This window comes from Purpureocillium takamizusanense, chromosome 6, assembly GCF_022605165.1.
Source record: "Purpureocillium takamizusanense chromosome 6, complete sequence".
Taxonomy (NCBI): Eukaryota; Fungi; Ascomycota; class Sordariomycetes; order Hypocreales; family Ophiocordycipitaceae; genus Purpureocillium; species Purpureocillium takamizusanense.
Window position 1 is genome coordinate 1,172,726 of NC_063073.1, and position 15,733 is coordinate 1,188,458.

The 15,733-nt window shown below is 57.2% G+C and overlaps 4 protein-coding genes across 5 annotated transcripts; all 4 read right to left on the reverse strand.

Annotated features, from left to right (window-relative positions):
* Positions 1 to 6,127: 6,127 nt before the first annotated feature.
* Positions 6,128 to 8,299, reverse strand: JDV02_006833 (uncharacterized protein; the record flags this gene model as incomplete). The annotated part of the gene is made up of 1 exon (XM_047988263.1): positions 6,128 to 8,299. The coding sequence occupies one exon, from the start codon at positions 8,297 to 8,299 to the stop codon at positions 6,128 to 6,130; it is 2,172 nt and encodes a 723-aa protein (XP_047844256.1).
* Positions 8,300 to 9,793: 1,494 nt separating this feature from the next.
* On the reverse strand, positions 9,794 to 10,123 carry JDV02_006834 (uncharacterized protein; the record flags this gene model as incomplete). Its single annotated transcript, XM_047988264.1, has 1 exon — positions 9,794 to 10,123. The coding sequence occupies one exon, from the start codon at positions 10,121 to 10,123 to the stop codon at positions 9,794 to 9,796; it is 330 nt and encodes a 109-aa protein (XP_047844257.1).
* A 978-nt stretch (positions 10,124 to 11,101) lies between these two features.
* On the reverse strand, positions 11,102 to 12,628 carry SNF7 (ESCRT-III subunit protein snf7). Its single transcript, XM_047988265.1, has 4 exons — positions 12,107 to 12,628; positions 11,840 to 12,044; positions 11,563 to 11,771; positions 11,102 to 11,505 (listed from the first exon to the last, which is right to left on the reverse strand). Exons 1-4 carry the CDS (start codon positions 12,279 to 12,281, stop codon positions 11,423 to 11,425), a joined length of 672 nt encoding a protein of 223 aa, XP_047844258.1. The 5' UTR covers positions 12,282 to 12,628; the 3' UTR covers positions 11,102 to 11,422.
* A 296-nt stretch (positions 12,629 to 12,924) lies between these two features.
* JDV02_006836 (uncharacterized protein) lies at positions 12,925 to 15,510 on the reverse strand. Of its 2 annotated transcripts, XM_047988266.1 has the most exons (6): positions 14,859 to 15,510; positions 14,160 to 14,788; positions 14,056 to 14,103; positions 13,910 to 13,990; positions 13,720 to 13,854; positions 12,925 to 13,663 (listed from the first exon to the last, which is right to left on the reverse strand). In XM_047988266.1, exons 1-6 carry the CDS (start codon positions 15,029 to 15,031, stop codon positions 13,515 to 13,517), a joined length of 1,215 nt encoding a protein of 404 aa, XP_047844259.1. In that variant the 5' UTR covers positions 15,032 to 15,510; the 3' UTR covers positions 12,925 to 13,514. The 2 variants fall into 2 exon arrangements, with proteins under 2 accessions (XP_047844259.1, XP_047844260.1); XM_047988267.1 differs by having other exon boundaries at positions 14,056 to 14,788.
* Between the last annotated feature and the right edge of the window lie 223 nt (positions 15,511 to 15,733).

Genomic DNA, 15,733 nt, shown 5'->3' on the forward strand with positions numbered 1-15,733 from the left:
GTTCTTAGTAGGTCAGGGAGCCATGCCCGAGCTGAGACCACGAGAAATGATCAAAGGAAGGGATGATGTGTCGGTACACATTCCTTCCCGCTTCTTGCTTGGGGACAAACAAGCGCTTGCAGTGGCAGTATGGACGCGTGGCAGCGAATAATCTACCATGAGGAAGGCGCGCCCCAGTGCCTCGTCGCTTGTGTAAGTGGGCTGGCGTCTCAGGCATCAGCCAGCAAACCTGACTCAGTTCTCCCCCTCTCGTCTTGCATCCACGGCACGGCACCAAGCAGCATCTTTTCGTCACCTCCCTTCTCCTCATCCTCGCCCCGTATCCTCCAGCCCCTCGTATTACGGGATCGATCTCGCCGTTGCCGCTTGCGCACCCGCCAACCTTCTGTATACCTTCACTTCTTCCGTCTACCGTCTTCCACCACTGCTCTCGCTTTCTAGCCAGACTTTGGCGTTTTGATCTTGAGCAAAAAGTCTTCAGCACAGTTTCCCTCGCTGGTTCGACGACAATTTCGACACATTTCCGTCTCCTCGGCAGCCCCGTGAGTCCTGCCGCCGTGAATTCCCAGCCGCAGGCTTCGACACAGACAGGCCATGTTCTCCGAGCTCTACACTCATACGCAGGCCTAGCAGCCCCAAGACGACGTGGGTATGGAGGTGGGCGGCTTCGATCACACGCCTGCCCCCAGCAACCGTCCGTCCGTCTCCTTGCTTCAGAGTGGCGAAGATGCTGTGGTCGACGCCTTCCCGTCGGACAGGGGCACAAGGATTCAACACCTCTTGCTGAAATCATCAAGCGGTCCTACCACAAGTAATCAAGACCTACCGCTCCCTTCATCGCATTGCCAAGATAAATTCGCCATCGAGTCACCCTCCAAGACCCAACCACAGTCGCTACCTGAAACAGAAAACAGAAGCCATTCAGCCAGGAAGACATCAAACGTGACGCAGGGCTCATGCCACGTCATGGAACACCCTAGACGCGCCACGCCGTTTGGCAATCATTCCTCAGATCGCGCCAGCTCTGCCAACTCCCGAATTTCAGGAAAAGGTGCCCCGGAACAACTTGCAACTGGTGTTCTTGTCGAGGATGGACACTTCAGCGAAGACCATCGTGATGCTTCCCCAGTATTCCACTCGTCTTCCGAGCGGATGTTCAAGACCACGATTGGTGGGTCAAGTCAAGAAAAGCAGGCTCCGATGGACCGTCAAGTGGTCAACGGCACCCTAGCTGCTCGACTCGGGCCAGACATTCACGCTCACAGCCACCTTTCTAAGGCTCAACCAGCATTCACAGGTGATACGTCTCGTTCTTCTTCGGCGACCGGCAAATCACGCCTCCTCAATTCTCGGCAGTCTCATAGTAAGGCCGCTCCTTTCAAAGCCGAGCCGCGGAAGACCCCAACAAACGTGCTTGGAGGAGACCATGTCTTCTCCGAGTCGTCCACTGCTGTATCATAGGACGATATCCACGGCGGCCAAGACAGACGCGGCGTCGAGACAGATTCTTCTGTCGGCTATTCAACCCGATCGCCCAATGATGTGTGCCATGGGTACCAATCAAAGGTGCGCACCATGAACCTGGAACATAGTCACCGTGGCAAAGTCGCCTCAAATGTCGGCTCTGCTATCTTGGATTACAAGTTTCAGGTGCCCATTTCCAAGGTAAGACCCTTTGCTACCTCTGCACACGAGAGTAGACTCCATGAGCGTCCAAACTATGGCCCCAAAGTGAAGACAATGGTCGGATGCGCAACAAACGTTGAGCTCGTTGGGCCGGTACGACCTTCTTCGCACGAGACGCTGAGCGTTCCTCGGTCAAAGGTCAGGCCATTCGTCAATGACCCGTACAGCAACAAGGATGCTGGGAATTTGTACCTACGACATCGTGAACACATGCCTAAAGTACGAACTTTTTCCGAAACCCTCTCCCATGAGATTCGCATTGCACAGAGGCCATCAGGGTCCAGCGAAAGTCTTGAATCCTTTGCGCTGCCCACCCCAATCAGTGAAGAGGACTACAGGAGCGTTTCTACCGCATCCGTAAGGGGGAAAACGCCTTCGGCACCCAATGGACAGCATCTTTATCCAAGGCCGCTCAGTAAGCACTCAATCTCGCGGTGCCAAGAATACCCGGCGTATGTTCAGGCACGGCCACATTCAATGACCCGCTGCCTGCAGGTGCAAACATCTCCTGGAGACCTCCAGCCGGGTACCACTACTGCTGGTGCCGCGAGAAGTTGTTTAAGTGGCTCCGATATGGGTTACCAGAGGAATATATCGGCCCACGCACGATCTGTGGACGACACAACTACAGGCAGCAGCTCTCAGTCTCCCAGCTCCGGCAGCCTGGAGCGCAGAGTTCGTAACAACTTTGAGACAGAATCGGTGGCAACAATGGAAGAAGTGCCTCGCCACTACGCCTCGGACAGTCCCTTACAGCCTTTCATTCACTCGCCTATTCCGATATCGAGTTTCAGGGCTTTTTTCCAGGACCACAGTTTCAGTGACTTAGGTACTCAAGGCACCTCGCCCAAGGTCGGCACTTCAGCCAGCGTGTCACGATGCGTCTCGGACCTAATGCACCAGCCCCCACATGATGTCTCCCGCCCGAGGGAAGAGAGTAGCGAACGAGGGAAATCTGCCGCATTCCCTGCAGCGCCTACTGGTAGAAGCCACTCCTTGGGTTCGCTCTTGGATTATCGTCGGACCACGCGATGGCTTCGAGAGGTTCTGAAATATCCCGACTCCTACACGCCCAAATTGACCGAGCGTCCTCATAGGCGGCCAAGGCAAGTTCAAAGGGCACGGCACAGCCCCGACTCACTATTGCCCAGTTTCATGTCGTCTCGCTGCCAAACGAGAAACTCCACCTCGCACGGATCCGGCTCCAGGTTCGACGGCTGTGGCTTGAAGCGCACCGTTGGCGACCTCAAGAGGCTCCTCAACGAGGCGTTGGCGATCGCAAATCAAGTCATTGAACAGCCAAGAACCCCAACACGTTCGATATTATCTTCTGGACCACAGACTCGCCACCACGTCGATGGTAGTAGTGATGGCTCTCAGACTAAGCTCACATGTGCATTGGACGAAACTAAACCCGACGATATGGATCAAGTTGACCTGAATGAGGCTGAGTCACCGAAACGGCCGGGAGTGAAGCATGCTTCCACATTCTCTGGCCTCTCAAGACGTCCGAAGCTCAGTGATTTCATTCAGAACTATTCTGGGCGCGATGGCGACCTTGTGTCAAGTCACTTCGTTCCAAAGGACTCTTCAAGCGCGGCCAAGGCCTCCAGCCGCAGGGTCTCCTTTCAGATTCCACGTCGAGAATCCAGCCGGAATATGGTCAAGTTGTACGCCCTGGGCGCCAACACAGGCACGACGAAATGCCTCCCGCAAAGGCAGGAACACCTCAGGCACGACAATAGTGCCTCGGCTATACGGGATATTGTCGTCCAGCTGAATCCAGGATATAAGGCTCAGTACGAAGGTGCGGGGAAAGGGCGTGCCGCTGACGCTCGAGGCCAGCGCACAACTCATGCAGGCGTACCCGTCGGAGGTCAGAGCGATGAAGATCTTCCCGAGCGAGATATCGCCGGACGCCCAATGCGGCCGGAGCACGGCATCAGTCTTCGGAGAAAATCACACGTCAGTCTGCGCGATGCATCGGGCTTCAGCTTGGCCAAGTCACGAAAACGACAAGCAACCGCACGGGACTAGTCGCCCGTTCGCAAAAGATTTGTCGCAGCGGTCGCCTGCATCTCTACAGCCTTGATCGGAGTGATCCTTGGCATTTATGCCGGCCTCGTACCATCAATTCAATATTACATCATCGATACAGCTCACGCCACAGTACACGGAAATACGGGATGCTTCGTGGGGCTCGCCTTGCCAACATTTTTCCTGTGGCCCTTGCCCCTTCTTCATGGTCGAAAGCCATACATACTATCGAGTCTTGTTTTATCAATGCCACTGCTATTCCCACAGGCTCTGGCGGTCAACGAACAGAGGCTTAACAACACCAGGTCATGGACCACTATGCTTCTCGCCGCACGAGCAGTCATGGGTTGCGCCCTCGGATTCGCAAGTATGAACTTTCATTCAATACTGACGGATCTTTTCGGGGCATCCCTCATGAGTGCCAACCCCCATCAAGAGGTAGTCGATAACTATGACGCGAGGAGGCACGGCGGCGGCATGGGTGTCTGGCTAGGTATCTGGACTTGGTGTTGGATTGGCTCCTTGGGAGTTGGGTTCTTGGTTGGTGCCTGCATCATTGACCGGTATCCCCCAACCTGGGGGTTCTACGTCAGCATCATGATCTTGGCTCTTGTACTTTTTCTCAACGTCGTCTGTCCTGAGGTCCGTCGGTCCACTTTTCGACGCTCAGTCGCCGAGGTAAGGACTGGATCAGACATTTCACGGCGAGTGGCACGGGGCGAGGTCATGATGCACCGCGTAAAGACTGGTCCAAGATGGTGGGGTCAGGAAGTTTATCACGGTGTTGCTCTGTCGCTTGAAATGCTTCACCAGCCTGGCTTCGCAATCATGGCGCTCTACTCAGCCTGGATCTACGCGCAAGTGGTCCTCATTATTGTGCTCTTGGGGTCCCTCACGTCGAGATACTATACCCTTCGCTCACCGGAAGTCGGACTAATAGTCGGAGCCGTAGCCTTGGGTGCGCTGCTCGCCATCCCCTTCCAGAAAGCGGGCTTATTCTCCCGATCTCGCCAGGCCCAGATGAACAGCAACTTGGCAACACTGAACCGCAAGGTCGCGTGGTCTTCTCACCTAGTTCGACGGTCGATCTTCACTCTTCTCCTACCACTGGCAGGAATATGCTATGCAGCGGTCTCATCGGGCCCCCCGATGCACGTAAGCGTCCCAACCATATTCGCTACCTTTGTTGGTTTCTTTTCATGCTTGGCTATCGCGGAATGCAACGGGCTTTTGATGGAGACATTCGACTGCTCCGACTTGTCGCCAGGAATGACGGGTCGACACAAAGGTGGCCCAGGAAAGGGCCAGAAAAGAACCAATTACTCGTCATTCCCGCGGGTCACTGCAGGGTTCGCCGTTATCCATGGCCTCGCATTTGTGCTTTCCGCTGGCGCGACAGCACTAGGTGGACTCGTCACCCGAAGTCTTGGGCAACAGGTATCCACGGGCGTCGTCGCTGGAATACTTCTAATACTCACGGTCCTACTACTCCTGGCTCTAATTCGTTTTGCCAGCGTTCAAATCGTCCCGAAATGCAAATCAAAGGAGATGGACACACTCGTGGAAGCACGGAGACGATCAACGATTCGCCGGGCGTCAATGCCCGATGATCCGCAGGCTGCTTTGGAAGAGGAGAGAGCCTGGAAGCCAGCCATGATTGGAAACCCTACCAGCAGAAAACGACGAATGAATCTATTAGAACTTGGCAGTCTCTCTCGCTGGCAGGAGATCCGCAGAAAGAACCAATTGATCGACGAAGGAGCGCACTTGAACTGTGCAGCCCTTGATCAGGGCTTCGAGGCGCTCGATGATCAAATGAGCGACTTGCAACGAGATGCTCGAGACTTCTTCCATGTGGGCAGCGTTCGAAAGAAGGGATCGAGACGGCCGCGCTACACGGACGAAGGCAGCGGGACTGCGGATGATTCGATTGAAATGGACACATTTGACATGCATACTGCCGGGGTTGTCCCGTCAAGACAGGGCCGGAAGGTGGAGAGGGAATGTGTAATGAGCGAGACGGTCGAGGAGAGGGTCACAATGGCGGTCTCATGACGCGGCGAGGGCATTGAGTGGAAGCAATGTTTTTTGCGAGCGCTATCCTATGGCACAGAATGCGTAGCAGTCGCTGAAGCCGCAGACCTATGGCACCCTAGACTTGCAATAAGTAGCATTATACAACATTTACTTTTTCATCCCTATACATAGGTGCATCACATAAACAGAGACCTCCCATCTTCTGTGTGTTTGTACATGTCCATCGGTCCCAAACATTTTATCTCTTATGCACGTGGCAGTGTGAATTCGACCAAGGCAGACGCTTAACAAACGGACCAGAAACGATTGGTATCAAAATAAAAACGCCAGAGTCGTCATATCGTCATCGTCTTTATCAACATCGCCTTCAGTGCACATTGAGATACAAGTCGTCGCCCCGGCGCGAGGGCGTCAGCCTAGGCACCCACGTAGGCGTGGCGGGGAGGTCACCGCCATCACCAGGGAACTGCCGGCCGCCTCGTGGGGTGACGACCTCGGGGGAGAGAAACATGGGCCCGTAGCGGCTCTTCTCGCGCCGCCAGTTGCTCTTCTTGACACCGGACGTGGAGGATGAGGACGAGGAGGTGCCGGCGTCGCCTTCGGCGGTGAGGATGGCCATGGTGGCGGCGCGGTCGGCGCCGAGACGCTTGACAATGAGGGAGGATGGTGGCTGGCCCTGCTGCGAGGGGTGAGGGGCTACGGGCTGCTCGCCGGGTCTAGGGAGATTGGAAGAGGATGATGCCGAGGGGGCGTGCTGCTGGTATAGTGGTCGTGGACCTTGTGGTGGATGCGGCACGGGCAGGTTCATGGGCTGGGCGTGAGGTTGAATTGGAGGTTGAGCCGAAGGTTGGGGTCGAGGTTGAGGTTGAGGCTGGGGCTGGGGCTGAGGCTGAATTTGAAGCTGGGACTGGGACTGAGGGGGTTGTTGCGGTCGAGGCCGCGGGGGGGGATGCTGATGGTGATCGTAGTGGTACTGGGCGTTCTGACGCTGCTGCGGATGCCAGTGCGTATTGCGCCGTTGAGTACCGCGTTGCGGACGGGGGTGGGCTGGGAGGCCGGGGATCCAGCTGTGACCAGGACGACGGCCCTGCTGCTGCTGCTCCGGCCGGTACTGTACCTGATGTTGCTGGCGCTGATACGGGACGTGCAGTTGTTGCGGTTCCCAATGTGGGTTTTGTTGCTGATATTGGTACTGAGGCTGCGCCGGTTGCTGCTGCTGCTGCTGCTGCTGCTGCTGGGCTGGGGGCTGATCGCCTCGCCGCGGAGCCTCAGAGCTTGGCTGGGCATGAGCATCGAGAGGCGGCAAGGGGGAAGGTCCGAGCCTCCTTTCGGCCGGCTGTTGAGCAACTACTTGCTCGTGTATCCTCGCCGCCACGGGAGCGGCTCTCTGGCCTCGAGCTTCGTGAGCCAGCGCTGGCGGTGGAGCGGACGGGGCTGACGAGTTACGTTGCCGCGCAGAGGGTAGTCGACTCCGGTCATCGTCTGTGGGCTCAGGGGAGGGTTCTACGATGCGCATCGTAGGTGATCCGGTCCGAAGCAGCGCTGGATTCTCTACCCCTCGCATTCCCAGCCGCGGTACGCCGTATGGCACATTTCCTAACGCCATGGGTTGCTGCTGGTGCATACCAAGCGTTGGGCTAGGGTGGCCAGACGGTCGGCGGAGAATCGGCCGCCTCGGGGCCGCTGGCCCCTTTTCCCTTCCGTGAATCTTGGGGTATGACACGGGCGAGCGCCCTGTGACGGACCGCGGAGATTCCGCGACGGGAGATAGGTCAAGTTGTGGAGGGCCGATGGCCGGCGGCTGGACTGCATCCTCGTCCATTGACGAGGCCGTTATGGCTGTTATCCCGCTGTCGGCCGAGTCCGCCCTCGAGCGATGCTGGCCCTGCGTTGACAATCGCTCTGGGTTGGAGAAGCTCCGAGGGTTCGGATGGGTCGAGAACAGAGGGCGAGGTATAGCCTGCTGCCGAAATTCGGGACTAGTCAACTGCGGAGGTTCCGCAGGTTTCTCTGTTCTGATCGGATCTGGCGCCGTCTCCTTTGGCACTTCTGGGAGGCGGGGCGACTTTGCCTCAACCTTCTGGGCCCTCTGGTAGATAGGCAGGAGAACAACAGGCTTTGCAATATCTGCTTTCGGCGTCGTGGCCGTCATTGGCGTCACCGTGTCCAGCTCGGCGGCATGCGATGCCCTTTTAGAGTCCGCCAATACCCAATTGCCCTGTTTGTCTGCGACGTAGGACGTGCCTGACTGCGGCGCCGCTGATGGAATTCGCCAGACTTGACCTTCGGGGGATTGCGATGTCCTGCCGTCCTCCTCAAACTCGGTCATGGTACTTTCTCGGGGCTCTCCCCCTAGCTTCGTGAACCCCATCATCTTTCCAAAGTCCTCCTGCCGAGGTATTTGCAGTTTCGGGGGAGGCGGCGGCGGCGGCTTTTTGCGTGAGCTTGGTGGCGAAGGGTGCACGAGGCGGAGCAGTGGCGGCAACATGCGAGGCTCCTCGAGCGGAGTAGACGGCCGTCTGGGTGCTTCCACATCCATGACCGGCTTTGCGGGGAGGAGCTTGGAGAATCTTCTGACTGGGGTGACGGGAACAGGCCCCCGCCGCGAATGCGTAGGTGATATCGCGAGTCCAATAGCGCTTGGTCTCCAGCTGGCACGGCTGTATAGCTTAGGTGGTGGCGGCGGCGGCCGTGGGGTGTTTGGTTTCGAAGGCGGATGCAGCGGTTGCACCATCCATGAGTTCCCTCCGCTGCTTTCCCCCTTGTCAAACTTGTAGCCCCAAGTGTCACGTTTATGAAGCGCCTCGGTGCTCTCGGATCGACGGTGTTTGGTCGTTCTCTTTCGCCGGTAACACCTCAGTAATACAATGGCGCCGATTGCAAGACCGGCAAGGCCCACGACACCCACAGCAATGCCAGCCTTTTGGCCTGTCGTCAAAGAACCGCCTGTGGAGCTGTTATTGCCGTCGCTCCCCGGCCCAGCTGGCACGCCCGTATCTGTGCTCGTTGGCAATGCTGAAGAAACAACTTGAGACCTTGAGCTCCGCACCGACGTGCTGAATGTTGTTCCACCAACGCTTGTACTAGAGCGCGAAGGCAGCGAACTCGTATCAATCAGCAAGGTTGAAGGTGTTGACGTGATGCGAGCTGGCGCTCCCGTCTTTGTGTACGTGCTCTCCGGCGCTGGAAACGACACTGGCCCGCTGCCACTGCCATCAGGGGGGAGTAACAAAGTTGCGGTGATGACACCGTGCGTCGGCTGAATAGCATTGGGCTGATCTTTGCACATGTAGAGCGCAGACTGTATTATCGAGGCTACGCTATCGTCAGCCACACCGTCGTCTCATACTTGCGCCGGCTGTGAGTACTTACTGCTCGCTTCCCTCGAGGAGCATCCTCCAACAGACTTCTCAGCAACGATGCATTGTACAGCTCCCTCCCCAACGGTGAACTCGGTGTCTCCTCGCGTCGAGCACAGATACTGGAGAGAGGGAAACTCTCCGCCGAGCAGTCCAGTCTTGTCGGTGCCGTAGTTTGCTGACAGGAACGTGAGGAAACATGACTCGGCGCAGACGGGAATCAGTCCTGAAAGATCTTTCGGGAGGCGGAACTCAAAGGCGGTGGCAGCTGAGATGACGTATAATGCAACAACGAGCGTTATCAGACCATGAGCACAGGGCTTACTGGCCATTCTATGAAGAAACATCTGAGACCTCGGCGGTGTGTCAGCCTCAGATCATGAGGGTATCGGCATGGACGCGGTGGTATTGAACTGTTGGCCGCTTGCTCCCAATCGTCGCATCCGCTTCCGTCCGGTTGAGAGCCATGAACGATGACGCCGTTCAATGCTCAACTCAACCAGATGCAAGTGGCGACATAGAGGCAACGAGGCGGCCACGGAATGAGCAGGCAGGCCAAGACATCCATCAAGACAGCTGGAAAACGAAACCCCCATGGGTCACCGCGGCATCCATATAGGTACGAACCTAAGGAAAGAAACGGCCGCTTTTCTGAGACGGCCAGCATCCCAGCATCATTGCTTACTCGACGAGACAATGCGCGAGATGGCAGACAAGAGACGGCGGAGGCGTGAAGCGTCGCAGGCACTGCCACCACGAACCACAGGATTGCGGTGTAACTCGAGCGAGGCCGCAAGGAATGCAGAGTAATAATTAGAATAGGGTGCAAAGGAAGAAAAGAGAGCCAAAGTCGCAGACGAAGTCTCTGGCAACCGAGACTCGGCCGCGGCGTCTAAAGAAAGCGACACGGGCTGCAGACATGACGGCCCCTTTGGCTTGGGGCCAAAGCAGGCAGGCAAGCGGGGAGGCACGCGCCGGCATGGCATCATCACGTCGCGCAGCATTGTATTGCCTGTAGTACGTAGAGCGACGACGGTATCCACGGACGCAGCAGCGGGAGCGCGAGCCGCTCGATTCTCCCCCAGCCGCTGACGACCTGCATGCGTGCGCCGCCCCTTGGGCCCATGGTCGCGTTTCCGTTCCCGCCGGGGCTTGGGGTTCCGGCGCGTGGCTGCCCGGCTGTACAGGCGCTGGTCGCCCAATCTCGAGCAGCGCAGCCCTTTTGGTGTGTCCCTTTTCGTTCCTCGATGCTCTGCCGCCCGGGGAAAGATTGGTCGGGGCGGACAGGGCGGGGGCCGCCGCACGCACGGCAGGGGCTCCTATTTCGGGAACATCCTTGTCGAGGCCCGGATGGGAATGCAGCCGCAGGTGTTCGTCGTTGCGGATTTGCGGGCTTGGCGCAAGCGGGTGGCCCAGCTTGGTGAGTGAATGGTGAATGGTGATGCAGGTTGGGCGGTTATGCGACGTTTGAGTGGCTGTGAGGCTTCGCCCGCATCCCGGGCTAAGAGAATCGACTAAGCGCCGCCTATCGGGCAGGAGCAACACAACCACTTACCTCCGCCTCGGCCGCCTGGCAAGCCTGATAAGCGCGCGCGCGCGACCAGAGCTTCAGGTTCCTCAAAGAGCATCACGTGAGTTGCTCGCCGGCCAGCCGCCAACCATTCCGTCCGTATCAGAGACGCGCCCAGGAGGTGGGTGAGTTATGTTTCACGCTGTTCAGCTGCGATGATCTCGCCTAGGGCTTCGTTTCTTCCTCCGCCTGTGAGGTCCATATGCGCTAGACCCGGCGGCTCCAGGCCTGCCTAGGTAAGCCAGCCATTGTCAGGGCGTCACCACACATGCATCAGTGATACATCGTTGGCTGTGGCTGGTTCACCCACGCGCCTTGCTAAACATGTGGTGCTCCATATGAATCACAGGCCACTGACTGGCCGTCTCAGCTCTCAAATGTCTGCGTCACCTAATCACAAGGTCTACCCGAGTCACGGAGGACAAGCCTAGTTATTTAGACACTCATGGGGTCCATCAGAGAGCTCACACTGCTTCGCTGGGCTTCGAGGTAAATATGAGCTTCTCCCCGAATAGTCTACCTGGACGGTACATTTGCGCACGCCGACAACGCCCAACCCCACAGCATTCAAGGAAAGCAGAGCGGTCAATACAACAGGAAGAACGGCTCGATATCTCAACGTCCATCCAGTCCCAGCCCCAGCCCCGGGCACAAAAAGGGGACCTGGACCCGACCACAGTTCGAAGCAGACGTGCTATGCTGATAACTTGACAAGTCACGCTTGCTGCATCCTTCACATGGCCATCTCGGCCTGCAGCTTCCTGAGCTCCGCCTCCTCGTCGTCTTCCTCCACTGCTTGCCTCCTGCTCGGCACGGCTGCATGTCTTGATCAGTATACGCTGTGAGTCCAGATTCATGAGACGGGCAACTCACGCTGCGCGTTTGCTGGCGATGGCATCTTGTGAACAGCATCTGCCACCGGCACATTTCCCGTATTCAGGATAGCCTCGTCCAGCTGTTCCTGTTGCATCTGCTCCAACTCCTCCTCGAGCTCCGTGTCGTCCACCGGCTCTCCGACCGTCGCGCCCGTGATGGCATCCACGATTTCTTGGCTGAGCGCGTTCTGGTCCCGCAATTTCTCCCTGTAACAATCCGAATCAGCATGTGAAGATTTGGCTCGCGTGATACGCCCGTGAAGGGCTCGTCGTACATCGTCTCGTCCACCTTGTCTGGCGTGAGCTTCCCGTGGATTTCCTTCATGGCCTGGCTGGCCTTCTCCATGGCCGCCAGCGTCTCCCTGTTGATGTTTGCCGACTCGATCGAGTTGATTTGCTGCTCCAGTGTCCCGATCTGCGCGATGGTCTGGTCTAGGGCCTGCTCGTGTGTCTTCTTGCGCCGTAAGGCGGCTTTGGCAACTGTGGAATTCGTTAGCATCGCATACCCCTCCAACACTGTCCCGCGCGGCATCGCGACGCACCGTTCTTGTTTGTGTTTGCATTCTTGCGTGCGATATTTTGTTGCTCGTCTATTTGGTTCTGCAGATGCTTCTCGCGCTTCTGCAGCATATCAAGGTGCGACCGCAGCCCGAGGATCGCCTTCTTGGGCGTGTCCTTTGTGCGCTGGGCAGCAGCGCCGCCGAACCAGTTCCACATCTTGCTCGGCCCCCTGGGCGTCTCTGCTGTCTTTTCGGGTGTCTTGGAATGAAAAGCACGAGCGAGGAGCGGCTCAAGGCCCCTTATCGGAGGTTCTGCGAGGCAACGTAGCGGGGGCGTGACAGGTCGCGGTGGTGGGGTAATCTGTCACGGGGCAGCGACGTCAGCTTCAGACGGGCGCGTGGCAGGCTGCTACAGAGCGTGTCGCTGGCTCGACAAGGCCAAACTCACAGGAAGTTCAGAAGGTTACCGAGTCGCGCCTCAGGTAGGAATCGTTCGCTGTCGGGTTGCGTGGCTGTTGGTGCAGGCGGGCAGGCTCCAGTCATTTAATCCATCAGCTACGGATGCCTCTCCCAGGTGCTAGCGGCGGGACGATGACGGAACCTCGACCCAGCAACGTGACACGGTTTAGCCGTGCTTTACCCACATGTCATGTGACGCTCGCACATGGTCTCTTGATGCCGACAAAGACCATCTGACGTACTCTACCAAACCCCGTGCAACACGGTTCGTACGCATAGAACCCGACAGCATCTACATCTGACGCAGGATAGCGCTGTCAATTCACGAGTGGTATAGTGCGTCGATCATCACCTCTTCGTGTACCATACTCCTCATGTGTTGCCAAAATCAGTGACACAACCTCTGAATTTGCCCAGGACAGCTATAATGTCCACATCATGCAAGACGCAGTCCACTTATTAAACATCATGCACCTGCATGAGCGCGGGCCGTGGCGTCGCCATACAGAAATTTGGTCTATTATTGTTACCGCCGTCTGTGTCGGCCCCTCGTCCATAAGTATCCATAAATGCCCCGTAAGTGATCAAGACTCCGCAGACGTAGACTAAGGCTATGCCCCCATAACAGCAAATAGCCACGAGTAAAGGTTGGCGCCGGCCAGACGAGAGCTGGTGTGGTTGTTTCTTTCTGGCCAACCCCAGACGCAGTGCGCTTCAACAGGACGGTTAGCAAGCAAGCAACGGCCTCGTCCAAGAGGGACTCGGCCTGTGACGCTTCTCAGTGACCAGCCATGTAACGAACAAGACTCGGCACCAGCCCTCTGAAGGCTCGAGCGCGACCCCGCGACCGAACCATCCGTTTAAGTAAAAATCATCAATGCTCATACAATAAACCGCCAACCACTTGAGCCGTGGAGGGGGGTTCTCGGATCAGTCCGGCAAAATATCAGACATGTGAATCGTACGGTGTGTCGGAGTAGGTGGCCGTGGCTTATAGGTTTCCGCCCTTCTCTTCAGTGTCAATGTGCCACACGATGTAGTTCGGCAGGCCCACAACCTGGTAGCCCGCCCGCTTCGCCATCTTGGCAAAGCCCTCAGTCTCGGCTTGGTTCTCAAAGGCGTAGCAAGGAAAGTTGATGCCTGACATCCTGTTAGCCTAATCATGCCAGCAGTCTCTAAAGACATAAGGCTCGTACCCGATCGATGAACATCAGCCTTGACGAGAATGTTGACACCACCGATGCCATCAAGCTCGAGCTCTTCATCCTTGTTGTTCCGCCAATCGCCCATCCGAGCCATGTATGTCCTGCCTGTGTCGTATTGTTTGTATCCTATTATCAAAGTTAGTCACAGCCTGCGCGCGAAGTGAGCTCAGGTACAACCAACCTTCGGCGAGCACAACACTCTTATCCAAGCTGTCGGCTAGTTTGCGACCCTTATCCGACTCGACCCAGGAGTTGTAGTCGACTGGTAAACGTGTCAGCACAAACATGACATCACTTGACACTCTTGCTCGACGGTAAGGTGCTTACATCGCCCTTCAATGTCAATTCCATCCTTGTATCGGTGAAACCAGATGTCTGGGCAACTGTGTTAGCCAACGTGATCGCGGAGCAACGCAGCGTAGATGTCCTACTGGGAACGAGTATGTCCTTGTCGTGGGCGATAAAGTCCTCGAGAATCTTGGGAGGACTATCCACAATATCCACGTCGCGCCAGTACACCCACGAGTGCTCTGGCTTCAGGGCAGCGGAGAGGAGATAATTGCGGGCTTTGCCCATGGCCTTCCGTCGAGGGCCTTGGGCCTCGAAGGAGTGTCTTTCCTCAACACTTTGGCTCAGGTGGAAGTCAAAATCCTTCTCAACAACCATGGCACTGCGAAACGGAATGTGATCGGGTCGCTTTTGGATTCGGTCGAGCTCTGAAGAAAGCACGGCAAGGGTATCGTCCTTCGAATCGGAGACGAGAAAGGCGAGGTCGATCAGGTGGTGCGGATACGTGAGCTCCGCGAGCAGCTCGAAGTACTTGGACAGGTAGGGGGCGGCGTCCTTGAGGGGTGTCACGATGAGGATCTTCTCCTCATTTACAACGGCCTTGCGAGTGGACTTGACGGGGTTGAGGTCGACGTGCTTGATCGATTCCGAGTCGACCTTGAGCGGTGCGTGGTGGTTGAAAACGACGGGAGTCTGCATGTGCGCATTCCATCTCGCGTATTCGTTTTGCGACATGTCTATCGGTGGCGTTGATGGGCCCCAACAGTAGAAGCTGTCGCAAGTCAGCGTGTCGCTCGCAATGGGGGTTGTCGCGAGTTGGACGGGGAGTGAGCATTCGTTACCTTTGCATCTCAGAGGCGGAGCTGCTGATGCCGCGCCATAGCAATAATACAATGCCGGTGAGGGCGACTAGCAGGAGGAATCTTGTGCGTGTCACCAGATTCCATAGCATCCGCGCGGGCGGGAGCTGGGCTCTGGCTGCTTTCCAGTTCAGGCCGCCTTTGGGGAGGAGCATGGCGGGCGATTCGAGGGCGGGACGCTCGTCACCACCCGGCGATGTCGTGGTATGAGGAAGTGTCGATTGCGGTCGGGCGCTGGCTGGATGCCCCGAGATTCCTGGGATGTCTCGTCGATCGCGATATCCAGGGGCAATTTTGGGGCCGCAACCGCGTCGGAGGGGGTCGGTTTGCCAATCGGTGGTGGGTGGGCTCGCACGCAGAACAATCGCTCCCAAGAAAGTATAAACGTACAGGCGTCAAACGAGCGGATTGAACAGCGGATGCCGAAGTCACATCAAGGATGCCGGACCAGGAGATGCGGCTCGGGCCGGGCGGTGTCGTGCAAACCGAGGCGTCGTAGTCGGACAGGCGACGAAGATTTGGGATGGAGAGTCCAGATTGAGAGAGCGGACGATGAGTCTGGACACCTCACCTGGCCTCAGCTCCCACTGGACGCCACCAGACAGAGACACTGGGCAATGAGCGGCCACTTAATTCGATGCGTCGCGTTGGGGCGTTAGGCGCTTTGGTGGCCCCGGCTCTCCTGTGGCAGCTCATCATTACAGGCAGAATTTCAGGGCCGGAAAAAGCTTAACTCTTGCGGAGGACTTTACGAGTACCCGCCGTTCGGCGGAGCTGGCTGTATGGACCAGGTACCCAGGCAGTCTGACACTAACTCGGCCGTCCCGAATTTAGCAGCGCCAGCATCTCGGTGCGCC

Excerpts from the sequence above, each read along its gene's own strand:
- SNF7 (XM_047988265.1), bottom strand. The coding sequence starts at position 12,281 with ATGTGGAACTGGTTCGGCGGCGCTGCTGCCCAGCGCACAAAGGACACG. Across the intron at positions 12,045-12,106 it reads TGCAAACACAAACAAGAACG|TTGCCAAAGCCGCCTTACGG; the intron begins GTGCGTCGCGAT and ends CGAATTCCACAG. Across the intron at positions 11,506-11,562 it reads ATCGCCAGCAAACGCGCAGC|CCGTGCCGAGCAGGAGGCAA; the intron begins GTGAGTTGCCCG and ends CAAGACATGCAG.
- JDV02_006836 (XM_047988266.1), bottom strand. The coding sequence starts at position 15,031 with ATGCTCCTCCCCAAAGGCGGCCTGAACTGGAAAGCAGCCAGAGCCCAG. Across the intron at positions 13,855-13,909 it reads GAGTGTTGTGCTCGCCGAAG|GATACAAACAATACGACACA; the intron begins GTTGGTTGTACC and ends CTTTGATAATAG. Across the intron at positions 13,664-13,719 it reads GGCTGATGTTCATCGATCGG|GCATCAACTTTCCTTGCTAC; the intron begins GTACGAGCCTTA and ends ACAGGATGTCAG.